At 38.0% G+C, this 26,188-nt stretch overlaps 2 protein-coding genes across 2 annotated transcripts; both read right to left on the bottom strand.

The window, feature by feature from the left end:
- Positions 1-434: 434 nt before the first annotated feature.
- On the bottom strand, positions 435-2,696 carry LOC103439368 (uncharacterized protein At4g00950). Its single transcript, XM_008377927.4, has 2 exons — positions 1,921-2,696; positions 435-891 (listed from the first exon to the last, which is right to left on the bottom strand). The coding sequence occupies exons 1-2, from the start codon at positions 2,530-2,532 to the stop codon at positions 811-813; spliced, it is 693 nt and encodes a 230-aa protein (XP_008376149.3). The 5' UTR covers positions 2,533-2,696; the 3' UTR covers positions 435-810.
- Positions 2,697-9,263: 6,567 nt separating this feature from the next.
- Positions 9,264-13,649, bottom strand: ARF1 (ADP-ribosylation factor 1). Its single transcript, NM_001293824.1, is given in 14 exon segments — positions 9,264-9,684; positions 9,762-9,949; positions 10,041-10,648; positions 10,768-10,915; positions 10,999-11,071; positions 11,159-11,272; positions 11,366-11,530; positions 11,616-11,706; positions 11,884-11,968; positions 12,075-12,227; positions 12,526-12,582; positions 12,719-12,814; positions 12,933-13,048; positions 13,316-13,649. Coding segments are annotated over 14 exon segments (2,088 nt in total). The 5' UTR covers positions 13,362-13,649; the 3' UTR covers positions 9,264-9,536.
- Positions 13,650-26,188: the final 12,539 nt, after the last annotated feature.

The following is a 26,188-nucleotide window of genomic DNA, read 5'->3' as shown; positions in this document are numbered from 1 at the left end:
GGGGAATCGAAATTTTGGGGAAAGAATGGGGAAGTTGAGGGAAATAGGATGATGGTCTTTCAAAAAAGGGAGCTGTGGGATTTTGCTAAATTTTTGGTTCGAAGATTTTTGTCAGATCTGGTGGAAAATGGAAAAATGAAAAGAAATGGAAGGAGGGTAAAACGGAAGATTGCGTCGGGAGAGAAAGTGGAAGATTGCGTCGGGAGACAAGAGAGCCCGACTAATTATACCGTGAAAATGGATGGTATAAGCAAGCAGGTACACACCGTGTAAAAAAGATGGGCCCGGATTATTTAATCCGGTGCTTATTTAATCCGAACTGTCACCAAACACCGTACACCGTATTATTAGTACTATCCGATCCGTTATACGGTGTGCCAAACAGGGCCTTAATGTACTAAGATTGTTGACAGGATATAAAGCACATAAACCAATTGTTCAAGTTGGAAACAGAGATCAAAACATTACTTAAACCAAAACACAGTTACGAAAACAGCATTTACGGAAACCTCGCCAACAAGACAACTTTACCGTTGTCGAAGCTACCGGAGGTGCATGCAAAACAGTAAAATAAGGGCTAAATTTTACACACACAACTAGTCTTTTTTCATTTTACATGTCCTTAGGGGGGACTAACCCTAAACCCTAAACCCTAAACCCTAACCCGTAACAAAGTCCCCCACAATTCATGACCATCCCAGTTTTCAGCCCCGGCGGGCAACGCCGTGGTTGTTAAGTCTTTAGCTAGAGCATTTGACAGGTAATTGATTTGGATACACTATACCGGTGCACACAGACAAGTCTAAATCATCATATCGCAAACCCGTCTTTCTTGAATTTTCTACCCTTCCATGGAACTGCCGCCTGCTTCAAGCTCTGTTTAATTGTTGCCTGCAAACATCAAAGGAATTTTTACTTCAAATACAAGTAACTTCAACATTTCTAAACGAAAATTTAGGTCTGTTTGGAACTGCTTTTAGAATGCATGCACACATGGCCGAAATAATTAAAAATGTTGTTGCAAAGATATCATTATATAAGAATTTGGAAGAAAGCAATTCCAAATGCTTTTAGCTAAAACGCTTATGATCATAATTGCTTCTTACAAAAGCATTTTGAAATGGGTAACGAATTTGGATCCTCCCCAAACTTTAGTGCCTGGAGCCTAAGGAGCAGAAAATCTGAGCCCTTGGTTTGTAAGAAAGAGCAATCAAAGCCCTTGGATTGTATGAGGTGTGCCAGTGAAATGAGTTAGTGAGGACCATCAGATTCAATTTGAGTGATCCGGATTGCCTGATCCTTGAGTTTCGGACAGTGAGATCCAAAGTGGATCTCTGTCCGGCCGTAATGAGTTATTCTAAGTACATACACTCGTGGCCTTGGCCAAACCAGGAACGTAGCATGTTCTCACATTCTGATTCCATTCCTCTGCCTACCCTACACAAGCCAATCTATGTTGTTGTACTTAGAGACCTGCTTAGTTGGGCACACATGGGAGGTTTTGGCCATCTCTGAAAATTCTACTATGTTCGATGTATGGCCTACACGCCTACACCGGATGAACAGAGGGCCGGATATGCGGCCAAAACTTCAACAATCAAGATCCAACGACTACATATCCCGGTGTATACGAGAAAATTTGGCTCTTTCTCTAGGAAAGCGCTAGATCAGTATGCCTTCTGAAAAGGGCAACTCCTCACACCCTCACAAGGCTTTGGATTAAAACCAACTAGAGTTCGTACTTTCTCCATCAAACTCATACATGCGATACTCGGGAAGGGGAAGCGGAACTCAGGATCTCGAGTGCAGGGATGAATGCTCTTAATCCATTCAAATTTGAATTGCGATATAAAATATAAATGTACCAAAATATAAAAGCGAACTAAAAGTAGAACCCAAATAAAGGAAAGAAATATTTACCCAGAAATGAGGCTTGGCATGAGAGAGACTAGAAATGCTCCCAACCGTTGTAATCCCTGTCATCTTCTTCTTCGTCTTCAACTTCCCACTCTCTCCTCCCACACTGCCACCACCGTCACTCTCTCCATCCACAGAAGATGGAAAGACATAACCAGCCCCACCAACCTCTCTTTTTCCCTTCAACACCCTCCTCCCCCATGAGTCAAACCACCCTCTCTCCTTCCCTTTCCTTCTCAGAACCAGAGCACCAAGCTCCCCTCCTCTCTCAGGGCTGAAACCGCCATAACACTCCATCCTGAATGAGGAAGACTGAAACTTTGACCTGCCCACGTAAGGATCCTCCAACACTGTGGTGGGAGAAAGCAGTTTGGCTTCCAAAAGCAGCCTTGGAGGGAGCTCTAAGCACTTTCGGGAAAAGTCTGTTGGGTTTGGAACGGTGGCCAGGGCAGTGCAGGGCCTTGGCTTCCCGGGCTGCTCTTCCCAGCGGAATGGGACTGAGACTGAGGTGTGGAGTGGTGGAGTTAGGGTGCCTGAAGGCTCATGGGAGTGAAATGGTGGGGCAGAAAATAAGGGCAGTTGTGGTGGCTCTGCCTCATCAGATCCCAGCCCCATTGCTGTAAGAGTTCAGGGAGTGAAGGGGAAGGGTCAATGGAGGAGAAGGAGAAGAGAGGAAGAGAAGTCCTAGGAAAAAGGAAAGCCAAAAGCACTTATAAGTCACATCCATCTTTTAATAGAGGATTGCTTTGTTTGGTCTGCTCTCATATTATATTATTGCTCTGCTCATTGATGGGAAATACCCAACATATGGTAATTGATGGGGTGCCCTCAGTGCAACTACTCTTTTGTTTTTTTATTAGAATTACTATTGGGCATAAGAAAATGTTAGAGGATCAGTTGCGAGTGCACTTGTGAGTTGATTTGAATCGTTCATGTTTATTGAACTCACAAAATATGAATGACTATATCAATTTCATGTGAGTTTGCTATAAATATCAGTCATGCTAATTGAACTCACAAAGTAAGAAATGTCATATCAATTCTACAGTGTGCGTTGTCAACTAATTCTGGTCATTCATGTTAATTAAACTCACAAATAATGATCGAATAAAATCAGTTTTATACACGTTTGCAACCGTTCTTACTATTCCTCTTGGATAGCATTAAAAGTAAAGCATAGTTCAGTTGAACGCGTTTATGATTGATTCTAGCATTTCTCTTAAATAATAGTAAAAGTAAAATATGATTGACCATGATTATTTTTATATGCGTTCGCAACTAATCTTATCATTTTTCTTAAATAATAATCAAAGCAAAAACTGAAAGGACCAATATCAACGTGGAACACTTAAGCGATTGATTTTAGCATTCATCTTTGATCTTAATAGTAATAAAAGCAAACCAGCTTCTATACTATCACCTCTGTAATTGGGAACACCAGAACAAACAATTTGACAACGACTTTTATCTTATCTTCACTGTATGCTGTGGTAGTACTGTGTACCGTGACAATCAATGGGGACAATTGGCAGAAAGCATGAGAGGAAGTTGGATATTTTCTACCAAATTTCAAAGCCACATGGTGAAATTTGGTGCACATGAGAACATCAGATTGGAATTATGAAAGCATAGGATGCCAACCTGTGATGGAGAATAAAACCTTTTCAGAAGTACTGCTGACCCTTTCTTTGGACTTTAGTTTGTCAATCAAAGTTAAGTTCCCTCCAAAAAAGTCATTTATCTCTATGCCACTATCCCTAAAAATCATCCCATCTCAAGGCAAATGCGGATTATGTCCTTGCAAATCTAAAGGTTCAAAGCATGAGAAACACATATTCAATTAGTGCTATAAAAGTGTTGGAAGTTTGAAGGGTTGGCACTAAGAGGATGATACCAGCTGGCTTGAAAGACTTAAAAAAACCTGCCTCCAATTGACCGCAGATGTAATAAGGGGGTTTCTGTCGTGCAACTAATTGGATATGTCTTTTTCTCTCTCTTTCATTATATGATTAATATGAGAAAAATGGAGAATAGTGATATATCACTGATTGCACCCAAAACTTTTCCGAGGAAATTCTTCTGTATGAATTCACATTTTATTAAGAATGTGATTGATGTCCTTAGATTGTTGGATTCTTGATTAGGATACTGATTAATCAAAATACATTAAATTGTGTTGCCATTAACTAAGGATTAGTAGTAAAGATGCACCTAAGGATTCAAACTCAAATAATAGGAAGTTTTTTTTTTTTTTTAATCAACTCTAATGAAATTAAAGTCAACAGAACTACACAAAATCTAAGTTGATTTTGGAGCACATTTTTAAGCATTGTGTGACACAAAGCGAGAAGTAATATAATTGTGAATGCAAATTTCTTATACAGTTGATTTAACAAAAACTCCACCTATAAGAGAACACATGCCGTTAGCCTAATTGACGAATACCCTAAAAAGGGAGGAGAGTGCTCGCCAAAGGCTATCCGATGCCTAAGTCAGAAAAGTAGTAGAGAGAAAAATAGAACATACTTGAGAGTGTTGTGAATAGTAAGGAGCAATTACCGTTTTCTCTTATTGACTTGGCTATTTATGGGGAAGAAACCCTAGCAGGCAACTCTAAGGGAAGGTTGCAGAGCATACTAGACAGTCATTAATGGTGTAGGCTAGTCCTTGCAATCCTACCTACTAGTAGTCTTAAGATCCATGTCGGTAAAAGTGTTGGTTCACCAGACTTCCAAGGGGAGACTCTCGAGAGTTGGGGCCCTGCCATCATTGGACTGGATATGGCTCAATGGCGTGACGTATTATAGGCAGCCGGATAGCCCATGGTTCATTAGTAAAAGCCCAATTACTTTAGGGCTGATTACATCTTATTTTCTTAGAGTAATTTTGTGATTTACACACGATGTCAAGGGTAAAATCGTTATTGAGCATTTAGTTCACATGTCCTTTTATTGGATTGGTTAATTTAGGAAAAATTAGTATCCAGTCTCTAGTTACTAATGTTCATATAGTTTTCAAATTTTGATCCAAGTCTCTGACATTAATGTAATAATGAATTTACATGTCAGTTACATAATTTTTTAAAATAAAAATTAATAATTGATTTAGGATTTTAATATTCACACCTTTATTAAACTCCTAACTAATTTTCAATTCAAAACATTTCCAAAATAAATAAAAAATTAGAATAAGTTTGTACCCATTAGCTTTTTAAAAAATGTTTTCAATTTTTTAAGTGTATATGCACCCACTCATGTAATTTTTTTTTCCAATTTTTAATCTTAAAATGTACCCATTCTTAAATATACCAATTTATTATATGTAAAATGTACCTTTTTTTATATATAAAATCTATTCAATTTTTTTTTCTAGCCGTTTTTAAACTTATATAGGTACATTCTTTTCTTTTGATTTGAGAATGTATCCATATCAAGTTTAATCGAAGAAATTTACTAATGCTATTAAGCCTAATATCTATTACTTGTTTTGTGTGGTTATGAAGAATGTACCCATGTTTTGGTACAATAATTTTTTTGTTAATTTTGATGAATGTACCCATGTTTATATATACATACACACAATAGTATAATTTATATTCTAATAATTTTATCCCACAAATTATGGATTTTTATTTAAAATCTCATTAATATAAACAACTATAAATTTTTATTTTTATTTTTTATTTAAAAAATATAGTATCATACATAGAAATAAAGTATCACATTAATCTCAGGGACTTTGATCAAAAATTGAAAATCAACAAGGTTTCAGTCAAAGAATATTGATAACTAGGTGATTAAATTGAGGTTCCACCATAAAACCAATTGGTAATATGGGGAGTAGCCCAAGACCATATAAGCACATAGCAAACCTTGTCCCTCACCGATGTGGGACAACTCTCAACACGCCCCCGCACGTATGGCAGATTTTCAAGCCTACACGTGGACAACAACTGGGTGACGTGGAGCGCTTGTGGCCGTTTGGCTTCACACGAGGACAACCCGCTCTGATACCATAATGAAATTGAGGTTTCACCATAAAACTAATTGGTAATATGAGGAGTAGCCCAAGATTATATAAGCATATAACAAATCTTGTCCCTCATCGATATGGGACAACTCTCAACACTAGGAACCGTATCCAAAATCTCTCGTTAATTTATGAATAGTAAAGGAATGTTTACCTATAACACTAGGAGAAGTGACAAATCTGCTCAAACGATACTAATGCTATTTTATTTTTATTTTTTTTTTTCCAATGATGACATTTGAATTAGGATAGTGGTATTAGGAGTACTTGTACATGTGTGGCTAATAGGTGTTGTGGATGGCGTGTTAGTTGCTGCGATGTCATCCAGGAGCAAAAGTCAAGGGGGAAAAGCAGAAAGCATGTCATTTTCAGAATTAGCTTTGCTCAAAAGCAGATTTGTGATCTCACAAAGGATCAAAGCCCCTTATCTCTCCTGTGACTATATCAATATATAGTATAAGCACAATTGCGATTGAATAACTTCATAAGTACTTATTTCCCTCCAACTCACTGCTAAAGCAGTAAAACTTGCATGTAACGAAAATGTATATTTGGTTCTCATTATATCAATGTTACAGCAAACAAAAACAAAAAATAGCGTAATTGCAAAATGCTCAAAGAAGTCTTAGTTTTTGTAAAAGTAAATTGAAATACGTTGCATCATAAATCCCGATTCATAAACTAAATTAGCATAATCAATGTCGATGTAATTTGCTTTGTCTTGTTTAGCAAAAGTACAAAACACTCAATAAACCCATAATTATTGCCAAAATCCAATAAGCAAGAATCTAAGGATAACAATAATTAAAGTGTACTTATGCTCTAAAAAGTAAAAAAATACAAATACAAATAAATAAATAAAACAGAAGAAACAAACACGTTTTTCCAATGAAAATAAATAAAGAAAAACTAACAAAAAGTTCAAAAAATACTTCCCTTTTAATGAAAAGTCATTTTTAAAGGTATCGTAAATAGTAACAGGGAAATGTATAAACGTGATTTTTCGTTAAAAGTAAACAGTACCGGAAGTGTTTTGTTAAAACTCTCAATAAACAAGTCAGGAGAATCTAAGATAACAATAATTAAAGTGTAATTATGTCATGCCTCTCTAAAAAGTTAAAAAAATAAAAAAAATAAAACAGAAGAAACAATCACGTTTTTCCGGTGGAAACAAACAAGTCATGCTTACGACAGAACAAACAACCCCCCAAAGTATTTACCCTAATTAATAAGGGCTTCCTAGGATTGGGCTTTTATAATCCAGAAATGATTTTATGGGTTCTCTTCTTTTGAGTTTAGGCCGACCCTGTTTAGACAAAGATGAAATGAGCAATTAATTGTACGTAAATTAAACATGTGAGATGCGGTTTAAGTCAGTTGGTTAAGGCATTAGGTTAAGTTTTTGTACTTGAATTTGAATATTTCTTTATGTAAATTAGAGTAGTCTAAATAGAATATCGTTGTCATTCACTATTATTGATCTAATGATATTCAACGGTAAGTGTCTTTGGGGAGGCCGCCGGGGGGGGGTGTTTAGATTCGAGTTTTGTGTACAGCGAATCTAAATTATTATGGCAGAATTGTTGTATAATTTACAACCCAAATACCCTACCTTTAATGTATATCATTGTATTAAAAAACACACAAAATAGCCAAAATTTCTTTCGTATTTATGAGAAAAGAGAAGTGAGCATAGATCTTGTGAAAACACTAGAAGCTAATCCATTCATCTCACTCATGGATGAATTCTGACAGCTTAGGTGATTGACCAACTATATTATTTATGTTTTTTTACAAGTAGATAAATATTTTATACAACTTCGAACTCGAATAAAAAGGTTATAAATTATCCTGATCAACAGGCCTAACCAATATTATTATGATTATACATCACTTGCTCGAAAGCAAATAATTGCTTACTCTTTGCACAACTAATATAAGCAAACATGGAGCTGTGACACAATCTTCCCCAGCTTCATTTCCCCTAAAATCAGGCATATACAAGATACTCTTTTATATTAAACAATTAAATTCAAGTTTTTGAAAATTGCCAATCTCCATCCAGCATTCAAAGAAGAATGTATATGGACCCATTAATGTTTTAATTAACAGTTTGACGATATAACATGTTAATAAAAGGACAGTTCCAATATGTATAGCATGCATACCAAAAACACGTAACTTTTGTATTGACTATGAATCTTCTATTTACGTTGTTTGCTTCAACAAAGCAACAAATGTTATGATAGTACATGAAAAATGTTCAAAGAATTTAGCACTCGTTTGTACTTTCGAAAGCTGAGGATAGTAAGCCGTCGAGGGATGCGGATTCAATTTTAGGGCCGCTAGCCTACACCTATTGACGATTTAGATTCACACCGATCAACGGCTGATAGCTCATGCAAATACTAAAATCATCAATATCAGCAACGGACAAAAGGGTCTCTTCCAGCCTTCTTAAAATGTGTTGAAGTTCAGAGTAATGTTTGGTGCATTTTCCCTAGCTCCTTCCTGTGCTATCATGGATGCTAAAATACTTTAATTCTTAAATACCCTTGAGCTTAAGTTGGCAAATAATCAAACATAACAGCAATTGGAAAAGTTAGGAAGGCAATAAGAAAAAAGCATGAAAACCCCACATCTTTTCTTTTCAATACAAGCGACAGACGGGAGGGAGGAATTGGACTCGAGAACTCAAGTGCAACGCTGAATTGTTGATCAAATTTTAGTATCTTTGTTTTTCAGTGTGCGTTACATTTGACTCGGAAGAGTGGCCTTCTACCTAACACTTCAATGGAATTTTTTTTTTTTTTTTTTTTTTTGTGGTAAAGAGAGAGTTGGTGAAGGAAATTTTGAAAGACAAATAAAGATGATAATCCTCTCATATCTTCCATGTCCTTGTCAATTGGATTTTACACCTTTTGATGCTTTTTGTTCACCCTTTCTCCACTACCACTTAACTTAGCAACAAGGGATCTCCATGAAAACAACATTTGCCTCCATATTTCAGACATCTTAGACCAAATGTTGCTGCCTCCCCACTTCTTGCTCTACACATCCACACCTTCTTGCCATAGCTTTTTTTCTCTTTCCTTTTTTCTTCCTTTTTCAACACCTTTTTTTCCGCTTTAGTGTTTGACCGCATAACGGGGATGCTACCGTGACAAGAAACTAATTTAATCATGCATGGTCATTTGGGAAAGCAAAAGCTCGTGACAGTATGTGAATGACTTTCAAATATCATCTCCGTCGGTAGGTAGGTTTCTCCCTAAAGGGCTTTCCACAAAAAAGAACCAAAGGACTAAATTGAAACCATATGGCAAACATACATCTTAATGTATTATGTGTTTTTACAGGCCAACTCATGCTAGCCACAACCACACCAAGTATTGACAGATTTCCATTTTCTAATCCTGATTAAGAGGTTGCTTTGCTAACCCAGAACCAAAACAAAACCCAAAATTCCACCTAGCCCTTCTGTTTTCCTACAGCATTCTCTAACATTATTATGAGCAAAACCAACTACCAGCTACTTTTCCCAGAAGAAGAGGGAGAGAATAAAACCGCAACACGAAAAAAGGGAATATGAACTAATCATGTTTCCGATCGATGCTCAGAGAATCCACGCTAACTGTCCCTTCGCAATCTAAAGATGAACTCTGAAGCTTGCATCTGTTCATCTTCTGTACCTCGTCACTTGAATATATAAATATCTTCTTCACCAGCTTACAGAAGTCCCTGCATTTGGAAAAAGTTTTAAGTAGAACCCACTTTATTTGTATTGAATTCAGAAGACCGAATGCTAGGCTACTTACGGCCACTGATCATCGCCCATAAGCATCATGTCATTTTCATCATCCGTAAAAACAACTGCCCATTTGTTCTTTGGACGAAGCTCTCCTTTGATCTCAAACATTTTCTCTAGCTCATCAATTAGATGATCATAGCCTTTCAATGCAGTCAAGTCCACAGCACGACCAACAGCAACCCCTTGCATTTGCACCTTCTCAGTAGACAAAACAACTTACTCATCAGAAACAACTGACTTTCACTAGTGGTTTGATAAAACAGAAGCAGCAATAGTCCACATTTACCTTAGTGCGAGTTCTTGTTGAAAGAGTCAATCCTTGCTTGCCTTGTGTTTCTTTTGGTGATGCCTCCAAGATTACTTGTTTCTGCTCCTTTGACAGCTTCGAAACATCCAGACCCTGATCAGATTCAAATGCATCAGCTGGAATTGGTCCTTTGGCACCAGATGGCATTGTTTTAAACACTGGCTCTATCTCTTGGGGGCAAGTTGTTTTAGTGTTGTTTGACAAATTACAACCGAACAACCAAAAACCTGAACTATCAGATTTTTTCCCTTTTTCCACCTGGTCATGTATCAGGACATTATTTGGCTTTGACAAAATTGGGGAGGCAATGCTAGAGAGCACAGACCCCGCAATTACATTCTTGCTGCTTTCCTTTGAGTCTCGAAAAAGGCTTAAAGGAACATCCACGTGCGGGGAAGAAGGCCAGATGCCCTCTGAGCAGACCCTTGCGCTAGAGTAACTGCTGCTATTGCTTTCTTTCTGCCTCAGAGGCCAGACAACCTGACTACCAGAGGTTTGGACTTCCGGAACACCACCTCGGTTTAACTCCGTGGTCTGGGGTGAGCTGTGATACCAAAAAGATGAAGCAGCTGAATTGGTGGTAACTTCTACCGTCCAATTTATGCAAACAAGTGAAGACATTCAGAACCAACAACAATTCGAAAAAGAATTTTAATAAATAAATAACTGCAATAAATAAATAATCCAGTGCTGTTATTTTTCATACCAGATGAAGAAATTTCTACAGGCCGAGGCCTTTTGCTCTTTACCATGGGTTGAGCAAGATTTGAAGGAGCCGAAGCTACAAAGGGTTCTATATCCCAAGGAGAAACCCTGTCTGGCCTTTGAACTGCAGCATGCTCATCCCATTGAACCTGCAATAAATACAACTAAAGATAAGTAGATGAATGGGAAGAAATAAAACAGCATTTGATCTGTAACTTGTTAACATCTTAACCTTCAACGATCGCCATTTAGATTCAGACCACTGAGGAGATAAATCCCCAACCTCAACTATTGTGCCTGTGAACCTGAGCAATTAAAATATGTAGAAATTTAAAATCAAGTTTAGTATTAAGAACATTAGTGACCATAACCGGCGAGAGCCATGGAGACACCTTCTTTCAGGAGATTCGTCACCCTCAAATCGCATCCTGAAGCGCGTCCCAAGTGAGAATTTAGTCTTAGTGGCCTCCAGATATTTGCTTAAGCCAATAATGAACTGACTAGTCCTGAGAGAAAACAGGAAAAAGCTATAAAATAAAAGGATTTCCAATTAATTGAAGAATCTTGTATCACAGATAAAATGAAACCGTTGCCCAAACCTTGGCTTGGAATACACAACAAACAGTGTTTTGGTCATAAGAGCATGTGAAGCAGTTGCAAGCACTCCAAGATGCATGCTCTGGCTTGATATCACTGACGAGGGTATCTGACTCTGTTGACGAGCTAGACGCCGAACCCCAACTCGTAATTCCCCGTTGTCACCCCTACAAACAGGTTCGTGTTAACAAAAACCCATTCTACCATGAATGCATTCCTGTTAATTGTGATCAACGAATCATAAGCAAATACCTCAAAAACACAAAGGCGTCACCAGCAACCAATCTTTTTGAAGTGACGAATGTACTCCATCCTGTGGTAAGTAAATGCCTCCGGGGTTGACCTAACATTCGAAATTGAAGTGAAATGTAAGCCCATCAATCATACACTAAAAAGGATAGTTCCTAGCATTCAACATGGCTAATAATAGTAGTGCTTTCAATTAGTTTATTTCAACAGTCAAATATAAAACCACATTCACATTCCATCACAAACCAAGCTTTTGGTGCAGAAAGGATACCTCTAAAGATATGCTTAAATTTCCACTCATATCCATGAAGATCTTTGGCAATTAACTCCTGGGTTGGAGTTGCTTGGTTCATGTCCTAATGAAATAAAAATACAAGTACACATGAAAATATGAAAAGAAAATGTTGACTGACCACTAGCATAGTAGAAACAACAAAAATGCATGAAAACGGGAGTAAATACCAATGGAGGTAAACACTCGGTGGCATGCTTTCGAAGGACTGAGAACCCTCCATGGGTGCTTGTATCGGAAGCAGTCAAAATCTTGCAAAACCAGTGAACTGTTGCCTTTGGAGCTTCGGGTTTGCATGGATCAGGACTTGAAGGTTCACACTGCTGTAAAACCAACCAAAAAAAGATGAGTAAGAGAAGCGGGAAAAATAACTTTACAGGCTTCTCTCGGAGTTGGAACTTAAAAGTTTCATATCGAAACACTTTCAGTTACTACGAAAATTGTGCAAAAGGTTGAGAAAATGTGAAATTTCCCCTATTCGTATTTTAGATAATATCCCAACTGATTTTAAAAGACTTTAACATTAGTGACTATATATTCTTTTCTCCATCTTCTAAGTAACCAAACAGAGGAAGTTGGAACAAAACATTAAATAAGACAAAAAGAAAACATGTTTCTCACATCTGCTTCTGGATGCAAAGTGATCTGAGCATAAACCTCATCTGTTTCTTGTTCTGCCTGTGAGTAAAAACAAACTTCAATTAAGCATACCAAAAATCAAAAAAGAAAACTTCAATTTCAATAAAAAAAAACCATTAAAAAAACCGCCCAAAACCGTGGATTTACACGAAAACTACATTCCAAAACGCATTACCAGTAATCGAATATGAACCACACTACAAAGGATCTTTGAGGGAAGATTAAAGAGAGGGATTTGCTGATTCAGTTCCTGATTTGTTGATGATTCCAACTACAAAAAACCAGAAAATATCAAAACCCCAGATAAGAAAACAAATTAACCAAAAAAAAACCACAGATTTTGATCCATTGAGAGGCAATTAAAGCAAAAGGGATGGAAAGGCTTGTACTTGTTCCATGTGACCCTGAGGGAAGTAGTACACCTTCTCTCCAGGCCTTGGCACATCCACCAGAGGCCCTGCACACAACTTCCATAGCTCTGTATACAGATCATCACCTCTCAAATCTATCAAACAAAATGCACACCGTTGAAAAAAAAAATTAAAAATGATAAATAAACAAACATATTATTCTAAAAAGGAAAACCCAGAAATTAAAACAGGCTAAAAATGCCAAAGATGAAAACTTTATAGAAAACTAGAGACTTCAGTGAATGCATTTTTGTGTTTGTTCAGAACCCAGAAACAAAAAAATGGAAACTTTTTTAGCATTTGCATTTCGTTTCCAATTTATCCCAACTCTGCTAAACTTGCCAAGCAGACAGAAAACCCACCTGTTTCCGCACGAGAAATTGAGGAGTCACACTCGAGGTGTGCCATTCAAGAGCTCAAACGACGTCGTTCAGGGCAGTGGAGGAGCAGAGAGCAGAGAAGTTGTAAGAAGAAGAAGAAGAAGAAGAAGAAGAAGAAGAAGAAGAAGAAAGCTCAAAAGATCAGGATCTTCGGTGCTGAGGCTGAGGCAGTAACGGGTGAAAATACCATAATAGCGTGCCCCATTTACGAACAAGAAGCAACCCAGAAGAAGGAGAGTAAAAAGGCTAAACGGACAGGACGGTTATGCAAACAGCCATTATTGCTAGTGCCTCTCGTACTAGTCTCCTTTTTTTTCTTTATTTTTTCCTCTCTTTTTCCCTGTAACGACTGTGATTTTTAATACCCCTGGTGTCCTCTCTCTCTCTCCTCCCTCCTCCCTCCCTCCCTCTCTCTCTCTCTCTCTCTCTCTCTCTCTCTCTCTCTCTCTCTTCTTCTCTCACTCTCCCTCCTCTGTGAGTGTTTGTGGTTTTTTTAAGGGACTGAATCGACGTTACCAAATCCCCAAAACTGCTTTCTTTTTTCAAGTAATTTTATTATTATTATAATTACAAAATGCTTAAAAGCCCAATGTTATTTTCCTTCTATTTTAAGGATGATATTTACACATCTATTTTTACTTTTTATATATTTGTTGTTAATTTATGTTCGTTGATCTTTTTTAATTCATCCAATTTGATGATCGAAAATTAAAAAAGTGTGTGAGAAGAAAAAAAATGTTGTGTGAATATCACATTCCTTATTTTATTTTCCAATTCTCATATAATTGGGGGGAGTTGGGAGTGGGATGGGATCTATCTATCATATGCCCATTTATTTTTTTCTTTCCCATTCTCTTATAAATTAGTGGGATTTATTATATTATGACAGTACATCCCACTGCAAAGAAGTAGAAAAATTAAAGAAATTAATTAAGTAATTAATTGTGCTTGATAATATTCCATCCCACTAAGAGTTGACTGATGTTTTAAGTTGGGAAGTGATTTTTGTATATTTTCAATTCTCAAAGTTGATTAAAACAAAAAACAAATATCGAAAATCAAGTTACACAAATATATAGAGTTTGTTTGAAAATTATTTCTTTTTTAGCTCGCATATCACGACATGTTGTTACAGTCTTCTGTAGTGATGGTACATGGTAGGTGACTAATCATCTAATGAAACCTTGTACCTTACAAATTTTTTTATATAACAAAAACTCAATTGTACACTCAAAAATATTTCTTGAAAAAAAAATGGACCTATACCTCTAATGAAAAAAAAATAAAACCCTAGACCAATAATTGGACCACCCCACTGTTTGTGTGAGATATTGGGACTGCAATGTTAATTATCAGTACATGGTGTGTGGGTTTGGTGACCCAATAAAAAAATAAAAGGAATAAAAGTATTGTGCCCATTTGTACTAATGTTGGCCAAAAAAATTATACTAGTGTAGGCATTTGGAAAATAAAATCCTTAAAATAATTATTACAGGCAATTATTGTTGAATTAAAAAAAAAAAGAGAGAGTATAATGTGATGCATCTCCTTCTTTGTATTACACAACGAAATAAGAATTTACCTAATCATGATTAAGATTGAGAGTTTGGCAATGTAGCATGCCTGGCCAAAAATTATAATCCACAATTTAGTGTTATGGAAATATGGTACATCTGTAAATTGTAGCATGCAGTCAAACAAAAATTCGTATATTTAATAATCTAAATTGACAATCTGACAATATAACATATCAAACGTATATTTTTTTAAACTTTAAAATCTTTTTGTTATGACTCGTTCATGATTTTATTCTATTTTAAATGTCCCTAGAGGCGAGAATGTTGACTTTTGTTGACCACCGTGTTGTGACACGTGTGACTTGTCCTTTTAGTATATTATTGTAGTGCTCGTTGATACAAATGTGTGAACACAAGCAGAACAAAATTTGGAGTTCATGGGTATTTTTGTAATTTTATTAAATTTATGGACACTTTATTATTTTATTCTAATTGGGTTTTTAGTCACTACAACCCACTTTCTCACTTCTCCCCGTACTCACTCTCTTTCACTCACTCGGCTCATTCTCCTTCTCTCTATTTCTCTCTTCTTCTTCTTCTTTTTTCCCTGACTTGCACACATAACAACTATGGTGAAGCCAGCGTTCTTCGGCAAACTGATTACATTAAACCATCACTATCGTGACCTAATCTTTCCCGTGGAGCTAACTGTTGTCACTTTCCCTCGAGATTCGAACCCAAGATATCGATTTGAGAAGCTCTAATGAGGTCCGAACTTCATGGCAAGTTCCTGCCTATTATCGGTAAAGGTAAGGCCGTCTCCAACTGAGGGCTGGCCAGATGGCTCATTTTAGCTCTCTAGTCTTCCAAGAAATTAATATTTTAATGAACAGTAGATGACCATATTTGCTTCCATCTCCAACCGAGGGCCATATGGCTCGTTTTAGCCCTGTCACAAAAAACTGTCCCCAACCGAGGCCCAAAGGGATATAGGACCAAACATAATTTATTATTTAAAAATTACAACTTAAATTCAAATCCAACTTAAATTTAAAGTTATTTAATGTTGTTACATATTGTTTAATGTTGTTTCATGTTACTTAATTTAATTTAATGTTGTATAATGGCTTAGGAAGTTATAGGAAAAAAATGGAATTAAAAAAAAAACAATTTAAAAAAAAAATTGTAAAAAAAAAAAAAAAAAGGGCTAACTGACGTCAGCTAGTCGTTATATTCAAAATTTTCCATGCTATTTGTGTCGGTTATAACCGACACTATTTCTTTTATTTCTGTCGGTTATAAACGACAACATTAAAAAAAATTCCAACCAGCCAGCCCTTTGGCCCTTTCAAATTTTGTGGGGCCCACGAGCCCTCTGGCTTAGCCCTCGGTTGGAAACGATTTTTGGGCTATTTTCGACCTTCTGGACCCTTCGATTAGAGATGGCCTAAGGCCTAAAACCACCACCAATCTTCTCCTTATGTTAAGTAGTTTTTGTTTCATGTGAGGATTGATGAACAAATGATGCAGATAGAAAAGGGAAGAGTTTTCCCTAGTTTTCGGTGAGAAAACCGAGAGCTGATAAGGGGATTTCGAGAGAACGGCAAGGAATCAACCCTCGAGACCACCATTATCGTGTTCATCTAAATCCCAATGGTTTTAATATGCCCTTGGATCAAACGTGGGGTGAAGATAGCAGCGCAGAGAGTATGCGAGATTCCAACAAATCTAGATATGGGTAAACTCGATACCGATCTGGTAAGCCAAACTTTTTTTCAAATCGGAGTCAAAATATTCTCAAGTATATTCCCTATCAGAATCTCATCAAATGCCTGGTGACTAGAATCTTTTAGATTCCAACCAATGGTGACATAATATTTTACCGCCAGCGACCATTACTTATTACCAACGCATGACGGCGCATGCCAACCTCATGCCGGCACATGCGATGCCACATAACAGCGAACCTGGGTTTTCAAACGCTTGAAATGGTAGTTTTCGATTAGTTTACTAACTAAATAAAGGATCTTTTACTTTGAGTGTTATCCTTAGGATTACAAAAAGCATGCAAGGCAAGGTGGTTACGACCATACAGTGTATCTATGAGTGAGCTGTTGCATTTAAACAATATTACATATATCTGTGTGTGTGCGCGCGCACACACACACACACATATATATATATATATATATATATATTTTTTTTTTTTTTTTGGTACTGGTTTTATGTGATGCTTTTATATCATTCTTTGCTTTTACTTAGAATATGCAAAGGATTATTATGATGACGACGATATGATTTATGAGCTTGAGAACCTCTATTGAGAAATGTTTTACTACCATGCATTATTTTTGGGAATTGCAATACTTTATATGCTCTTATGATTTGTGACACTTGTGATTTTGAGCATTTGAAAGGGACCCGGCTTCTCTGTCCTCCCACTTCCCATACATTCTCATCCCCTTCTATTTTGTGCGGTCACGGTTAAGCCACGTCAACATTTTATATATTTTTTTATAGAGATAATAAGACAAAAAGAAATAGTAATATAAAATGTTGACGTGGCTTAACCGTGACGGCAAAAATAGGAGGATATGCGAGTGTATGGGAAGTGGGAGGGTAGAGAAGCCAAGTCCGTTTGAAAGCCCATGTCCGCAGCCAGGCGTCGTTGCACGGCAATGAATGTGGGTTTATCCATGCATGTTTATATATGACTTATCCGCTCATCGTGTATGCTTACACAGTGTGCATAGTACTGTATGGGACTAGGACCAGCTTCACGTGTATGTTCACATGCACCATTACACTCACATTAAATCCATTATATATGCCAACTTATACTAGTTTGCATTAGGTAACTGTTAAAGCAAGGTTTTTTTCGACCATCAAAATAGTACAAGCCGGAAAAAAGATCGACAATAGCCTAAGAGAGATCAAAGCCCAAAGAAGAAAAAGAAGTCTAGGGCCCAATGGAATTAGAAATGAGCATTTCCGACCGCTATAGCCGACCACTCGCCAGATTGGTTTGACTAAGCAACATAAAGTACTTTCTGACTGACAAGGATATATGGGTAAACTGACAACTTTATGGCATAGGGCTCCCGAAACAAGTCTACTCAGATACCAACCCAGGCTACATGTCAGTCACTGTTCGAAGGTAGAAGCCTAAGACAATACGTAATAGGCAGTTGGATCCTTACTCGGGGGGACTACCAATGACTAGTCAAGGTTGCGCTTAGTGCTTGGTCACATTGGCCCAGAAAACATATAATATCAACTAAACAACTATCGATTCATTACCACGTGTCTTGATGAACGAGATAATAGCCAGCACACCAGTCTATGTAAGTTGCTCATTTAATGCCATAATAGTAAAGTAGGTGAACCTCAGACTTTCTAGGCTCACTAAGAGCCTATATAAGGGGTGAGCATATCTTGCAAATGGGTCGGATGAATGAGCATAGAGAGAATTTAGTTTATAGACGATTGTTTCTTGTAACCTTCAAATCATATATTACGAGCAATGCAGATCAATTGGAAAGGAGCAAACCCTCAATAGAACGCCCCCTTATTCACAAACACAACCAATGAAATTTGTGAAACCATACTAATTATTCGAAAATTACTTAAAACTTATATTAAAATATCATAAGCTTAAAATGAACCAAAGTTGTAAATAATATCATAAGCTTAAAGCCTAATCGCTACAAAATCAAACGCAAATGCATCTAACAATATCCACCTCTTCTGAGGGTTGAGAAGACTCACAGAGGCATTTTAATCTTCCCCTGACCATAAGTCTGGCTTACTAAACTTGTTGAAGAGATAAAATATAATTAAAGTATATCTTTTTTATTAGAGGTTGAATCAATCTAGTTGGTGGTCCCGCTCCCAAAGATGAAAAACAATAATATATAAAGTATTGTGTGTGGTCCCACCGTACACGTCTCATTAAGCTTAGCCACGTGGTTTGTACCTTTCCATACCCACGTGTTCATGAGCCAACTACTATTTCCTCTCCCCAACAAGATCCTCTCAGGATCCTATTGGTGAGGATCCTTGGGATCCATGAATCGTGTACGTTCATCGTACATCGTACGGTCAATTTTTGTCAGGTACTGTTTGTGTTAAATTTTAAATAAAAATATTTAAAATAATTTATGACTACATGATGTACGATGAATGGACACGATTCACGGATCCCTGAAATTTTCACAAAGAGAATCCGGATTCTTCCTCTCCGATGCAGGACATTCTGTTTCCAAGTCATTGGACAAATAAAATACCCAACAAATAATTTGGAGGAAAAAATAGACTTTTTTTTTTATAAAAAAAAATTGAAGAAAAAAAACTTAAGAATTGGACAATGGATAGCTAGCCTTTTTTGGAGATGCTCATACTGAACTGGCTAGCTATAATAACTTTTGGATGATTTTCATACTAAACTAATAAAATTATAGTTAGCATTGTTTGAGATGCTCTAAATGACGAGTCAAAAAGTTCATATTGGCAAAATAATAAAAAAAGACAGTATTAGTGTTTTCCAACCGAAATAACAATTCCTATGTGGAATGACATGAAATGGCAGCAAGGGAGTTGCTGTCAAATTTGACAACAGCTTCAAATCAATTTTATGTGATTAATAAATGCTTTTCATCATTCTATTATTATTTTTTGTTTTAAAAATACTTATTACAATTATGAAAAGTAAATAATGCAATAACTAATAGTTTAAATTTAACATATCAGGTGGAATAACATATTTATGATAAACTATTCATTTATTTAATATATTTGGAAGACTAAACGATCTTTGATTCAATATGATTTTTTGTATAGATGTAAGAAATTGAACATTTTCAATTATAGAATTCATGCAGTGAGGATACCTTATTCCCAAAGGATGAGATATGTGTATCCCCTGTATGGGTATGTGTGTGCAAGTATTATCCTTGGTGAATTTGGTTCTTCATTGTTTTCCTTGGTGTTGCACTTCTTTGGTAATATATGAAGTTAATGGATGTAGATTAAGGGATTAATCTCCGATTACATGGATGCACGTATGCTATATGTTCAGCAAAACAAATACTTCAAAAAAAAAAAAAAAGAAGCAATACTACACTTATCACATTTTTATATCACATTTGTTCTTTAATAGAGGTAGGGTAAAGAGGTGGTATAAATGTGGTAAGACTAACATGTTTGTTAAATAAAAAAAAACACATGTGCACTCAGTGGCAGAGCCATAAATCCTTCACAAAATGGGCCTTCAAGCCACAACAACAACAACAACAAAGCCTTTTCCCACTAAGTGGGGTCGGCTATATGAATCCTAGAACGCCATTGCGCTCGGTTTTGTGTCATGTCCTCCGTTAGATCCAAGTACTCTAAGCCTTTTCTTAGAGTCTCTTCCAAAGTTTTCCTAGGTCTTCCTCTACCCCTTCGGCCCTGAACCTCTGTCCCGTAGTCACATCTTCGAACCGAAGCGTCAGTCGGCCTTCTTTGCACATGTCCAAATCACCGGAACCGATTTTCTCTCATCTTTCCTTCAATTTCGGCTACTCCTACTTTACCTCGGATATCCTCATTCTCAATCTTATCCTTTCTCGTGTGCCCACACATCCCACGAAGCATCCTCATCTCTGCTACACCCATTTTGTGTACGTGTTGATGTTTCACCGCCCAACATTCTGTGCCATACAACATCGCTGGCCTTATTGCCGTCTTATAAAATTTTCCCTTGAGCTTCAGTGGCCTACGACGGTCACACAACATGCTGGATGCACTCTTACACTTCATCCATCCAGCTCGTATTCTATGGTTGAGATCTCCATCTAATTCTCCGTTTTCTTGTAAGATAGATCCTAGGTAGCGAAAACGGTCGCTTTTTGTGATCTTCGCTAAATTGCTCCGGTCATTAGTGTGGATAAGTATATAAATGGATAGAGATAGGAAAGCAAACACAAGATGTACGTGGTTCACCCAGATTGGCTATGTCCACGGAATAGAAGAGTTCTCATTAATTGTGAAAGGTTTACACAAGTACATAGGTTCAAGCTCTCCTTTAGTGAGTACAAGTGAATGATTTAGTACAAATGACATTAGAGTACAAATGACATTAGGAAATATTGTGGGAGAATGATCTCGTAATCACGAAACTTCTAAGTATCGGAGTGTGGTATCATCTTGACTTGCCTTATCTATCTCATAGGTAGATGTGGCAGCTTCTCTGGAAGTACTCTTCCTCCATCCAGGGGTGGTATCTTTAACTGGTGGAGATGCACAAGGTAATGTATCAATTTCACTTGAAGCTTACTTGTAGTTTCAGGCTTGGTCAAGCGCGATACAAACCATGTAGTAGGAGTCCCCCAAGTCGCTGAGCTAGGGGATTTGCTGAAAGAGGTGACAGACAAGGTAAGCAATCAGAGCTCCGGCTGATTGTTCACCTTCTCCCCATCTTGCAGCAGCATGAAGGATAAAGAGAAGAAAAATGAGAAGAGATGATATGGGATACTTTTGCTTTTGAAGAAGTAACTTTCCACAGGCTTATTCTTGAACTGAGCTGGAGGGTTTTCTGGTTTCCTCCAGAGTATAAGGCCGACTGAAGAATTTGAGGGTCAAAACAAGTCCATCAAATCTAGAGTACGTTCGACCCTGCTGATATGGGATACTTTTGCTTTTGACAAAGTAATGGATGGATCGGCACGTGTGCTGTTACGCTTGTCTCCACATGCTTCCTTGTATCCTTCGCACTTGCCCTATCTGTTCCTCAAGCAGATGCGGTATCTTCCCTGGCAACATAAGATGTTGAAGATGAGTACTGGCTGGGAGTAATCAGGTAAGGGGTTCCAGGCTATCAGTTCCTGGCTGGGAGCTTGATTTCAAGTGCTGACTGATTGCTCTCTTTCTCCTTGTCTTGCAGGTAAAAACAAGGCCAAAGGAAAAGACAGGGAAAAAGCATGATATGGGATACTCTTGCTTTTAACCCTGATGATATGAGATATTCTTGCTCTAGTATAGCTTGTTTGCAGAGGTATTATCGGGGGGAAAGAAAGCTGAATATTTCGAAAGGCTTCGTTGGGAGTGCCCTCTCAGATATGAGGAAAGGTTGAGCATTTTTGCAGGTCTGCCTGTCCGTTGGGGATGGAGGTCGACATATATAGGAGTCTCCCTAACAACAAGTAGTAATGCTATTCCTTTACCCTGCTTGGTCATAGCACGGTAGTGGGAGCTGCCAGCTTCACATGTTTTAACTCTGTCAGAGCACTTTGAAAAAGTGGTATGTGGTATCTGGCTCTCGAGATTCGGAGAACGATGCTTCTTCGATTTTTGAGAAAGCAATCATGGTGGGGGTTTGGCTCTCGAGATTCGGGGAGCAGTGTCTCTTCGATTTTTGAGAAAGTAATCATGTTGGGAGTCTGGCTCTCGAGATTCGGAAGGCGGTGCCTCTTCGATTTTGGAGTAAGCAATCTTGTTGGGAGTGTTTTCTCGGATGTGAGTAAAGGTTGGGCATGTTTACTAGTCTACCTTGCCACGAAGCACGGAGGTTGACACACAGGGATTTTCCAATTATCCAGCAGTGGTACTGTTCCTTTACCCTTGTGGGTAATAATATGGTAGCTAGACCTTCAAAATTTATGTGTCTAAACTTTGTTAGTGCTGTTTCTTTGCTATTCTTTTACCTTTCTTGGTCAGAGCGATGTAGTGGGAGCTGCAAGCTTCACGTGCTCAACTTTGGCAGAGACTTTGACAAAGTTATCTGTGGTACCCATGAGCTATTGTTGCGTGTGGGAAGTGGGTGATTGAACAGTAAGATTCATGTGCTTTCTACTTCACCAGAAGTCTTCGACAGAATGCCCATAATTTCCGCAAAGCTGAGTGTGCGTGTGACAGGTGCTGACAAGGCTAGAAAAGAAGGTGCCTCTTCGATTTCTGAGATCGGCCCTCGTGGTCTCTGAGCAGCCCAGCTTTTGAGAAAGCGAGCGCCTCTTCGATTGATTCGGAGAACGATGCCTCTTCGATTTTTGAGAAAGCAATCATGCTGGGGGTCTAGCTCTCGAGATTCAGGGAGCAGTGTCTCTTCGATTTTTGAGAAAGTAATCATGTTGGGAGTCTGGCTCTCGAGATTCGGAGGGCGGTGCCTCTTCGATTTTGGAGCAAGCAATCTTGTTGGGAGTGTTTTCTCGAATGTGAGTAAAGGTTGGGCATGTTTGCTAGTCTACCTTGCCACGAAGCACAGAGGTTGACACACAGGGACTTTCCAATTATCCAGCAATGGTACTGTTCCTTTACCCTCTCTTCGATTTTTGAGAAAGTAGTCATGTTGGGAGTCTGGCTCTCGAGATTCGGAGGACGGTGCCTCTTCGATTTTGGAGCAAGCAATCTTATTGGGAGTGTTTTCTCGAATGTGAGTAAAGGTTGGGCATGTTTGCTAGTCTACCTTGCCACGAGGCACAGAGGTTGACACACAGGGACTTTCCAATTATCCAACAGTGGTACTGTTCCTTTACCCTTGTGGGTAATAATATGGTAGCTAGACCTTCAAAATTTATGGGTCTAAACTTTGTTAGTGCTGTTTCTTTGCTATTCTTTTACCCTTCTTGGTCAGAGCGATGTAGTGGGAGCTGCAAGCTTCACGTGCTCAACTTTGGCAGAGAACTTTGGCAAAGTTATCTGTGGTACCCATGAGCTATTGCTGCGTGTGGGAAGTGGGTGATTGGACAGTAAGATTCATGTGTTTTCTACTTCCCCAGAAGTCTTCGACAGAATACCCATAATTTCCGCAAAGCTGAGTGTGCGTGTGACAGGTGCTGACAAGGCTGGAAAAGTAGGTGCCTCTTCGATTTCTGAGATCGGCCCTCGTGGTCTCTGAGGAGCCCAGCTTTTGAGGAAGCGAGCGCCTCTTCGATTTCTGAGATCGGCTTTCGTGGTCTTTGAGCAGCCCAACTTTTGAGAAAGCAAACACCTCTTCGATTTATGAGATCAACCCTCGTGGTCTCTAAGCAGCCCGGCTTTTGAGAAAGCAAACGCCTTTTCGATTTCTGAGCAGGCGCCTCTTCGATGTCTGAAGCTCCGTCGAGTGCAGCTTTTTATAGGGCTGGCATTAAGTTCCAAAGCACACTTGAATCTCCACCAGTAGAAGCTCCATTCTTGCACTTCTAAGATCTTGATTTGTCCGACCTCTTCTCTCTTCAATACCTTTGAAAATGTCTGGCCCCTCCGACCGTCGTTTTGACTTGAACCTTGTTGAAGAGGCAGCCCCGCCTTCTCCAGACAACATATGGCGCCCATCCTTCGTCTCCCCTACTGGTCCTCTTACCGTTGGGGATTCCGTGATGAAGAATGATATGACCGCTGCGGTGGTGGCCAGGAACCTTCTCACTCCCAAAGATAACAGACTACTTTCCAAACGGTCTGATGAGTTAGCTGTTAAGGATTCACTGGCTCTCAGTGTTCAGTGTGCAGGTTCTGTGTCTAATATGGCCCAACGCCTATTTGCTCGAACCCGCCAAGTTGAATCATTGGCGGCCGAAGTGATGAGTCTCAAACAGGAGATTAGAGGGCTCAAGCATGAGAATAAACAGTTGCACCGGCTCGCACATGACCATGCTACAAACATGAAGAAGAAGCTTGACCAGATGAAGGAAACTGATGGTCAGGTTTTACTTGATCATCAGAGATTTGTGGGTTTGTTCCAAAGGCATTTATTGCCTTCGTCTTCTGGGGCTGTACCGCGTAATGAAGCTCCAAATGATCAACCTCTGATGCCTCCTCCTTCTAGGGTTCTGTCCAGTACTGAGGCTCCGAATGATCCCCCTCCGATGCCTTCTCTTTCTGGGGCTCTACCGACTGCTGAGACTTCTCCTAAGCAACCTTTGTGAAGGCTCCATCTTGTTTGTTTATTTTGACTCATGTATATGTACATATTTGTAGCTTATCGGGGATATCAATAAGGATTCATTTTCATAAGGATTCGACGTGATCATGGAGTGCCGGCTGTCGACTACCTGACGCCCTCCCCCTCCTCCTTTATCCGGGCTTGGGACCGGCAATGTAAAATTACATAGGCGGAGTTAGAATGGGCCTTCAAGCCAAATGAAAGAAATTAGAAAGAAAAAAAAATAGTTACAAGTACAATTAATTGGAGAACAATCAAAGGGATTTTTTTGTTGTTTTGTATTGTCATGTAAAATTTTAATCAAACAAGACATGGAGCTTTAGAATTTGTATGAAAAATTTAGTATTAAGATGATTATATCATAAGAACAGAGCTTTGTTTACGAGGTTTAATAAAAAAAAGGCTTAACACATTAGACCTAAAAAAAATTTAAGGTCATGGGTAGCTCAAAACTATATTATGAGATTTTTCTTTCAACATAGTTGGATCATCCTATAGATTGTATAGACTTTGTTTTATATGGACTGACAAAAAAAAAAAAAAAAAATTGGTTTTGAAGAATCAAAATGTTGTTGGCAGAAGGCTTATATGGTAAAACGAAACGCTAGTTATAAGGGTTAGATATGGTAATAAAATCATTAAATTGTTTGCATAAACAAGTCTCAAACTCATGAGTTGCTGAAAACTTTAAACTCTACTTCACCGATGAACTAACAAACATCATATATAAATCGATGAAATTTCAGGATGGACCCTAGCTTATTCGACATTCTTGTAGCTTCGCCCCTGTGCGCACTTAACAAAAAAAAGTTAGTTATAAGTTTGATTTCCTCTCCACAACACATGGATCAAGAAAAAAGGAAATAACTCTTGGACATGGTTTGCTTAAATACTGGGCACTTCATAATTAATAAAATCGACAGTGATCAATCGATGAGAAACAGAGGTTGACAGGATATAATATATATATATATATATATATATATATTTGTAATTATATAGAACTAATGTGCGTATTATGTTGTCCCAAATCGTCGGACATACAGAGGTACATTTTCTTTAATCTAACATCTCAATATCTTATTTTCGTTGCAAATCAAATATTCAGATGAAGTTGATGCTGATAAACCACAGACAGCTCTTGCGGTGGACCACATGCCCTAAACTATTAATTTTGACCTATATTTTTCTACCTTCCTCTAATTTTTATATTCTTTGGCACCTCGTACAGAGATGAGAATTGATTAAGATAAAAAAAGCCAAATTAATATAAATTAATTTTATATGATACCGAATATAAGAATCAATTGACAAAATGACTCCTTATCACAGTGGTAGGAAAATATTAAACCTTACATGATGGAGTGAGTTTAAACAATGTCAGTGACTAATCTAACATCTACTATAACAAATATATATATATATATATATATATATATA

This window comes from Malus domestica, chromosome 07 (genome assembly GCF_042453785.1).
Source record: "Malus domestica chromosome 07, GDT2T_hap1".
NCBI lineage: Eukaryota > Viridiplantae > Streptophyta > Magnoliopsida > Rosales > Rosaceae > Malus > Malus domestica.
This window is presented reverse-complemented; position numbering and strand designations above follow the sequence as displayed.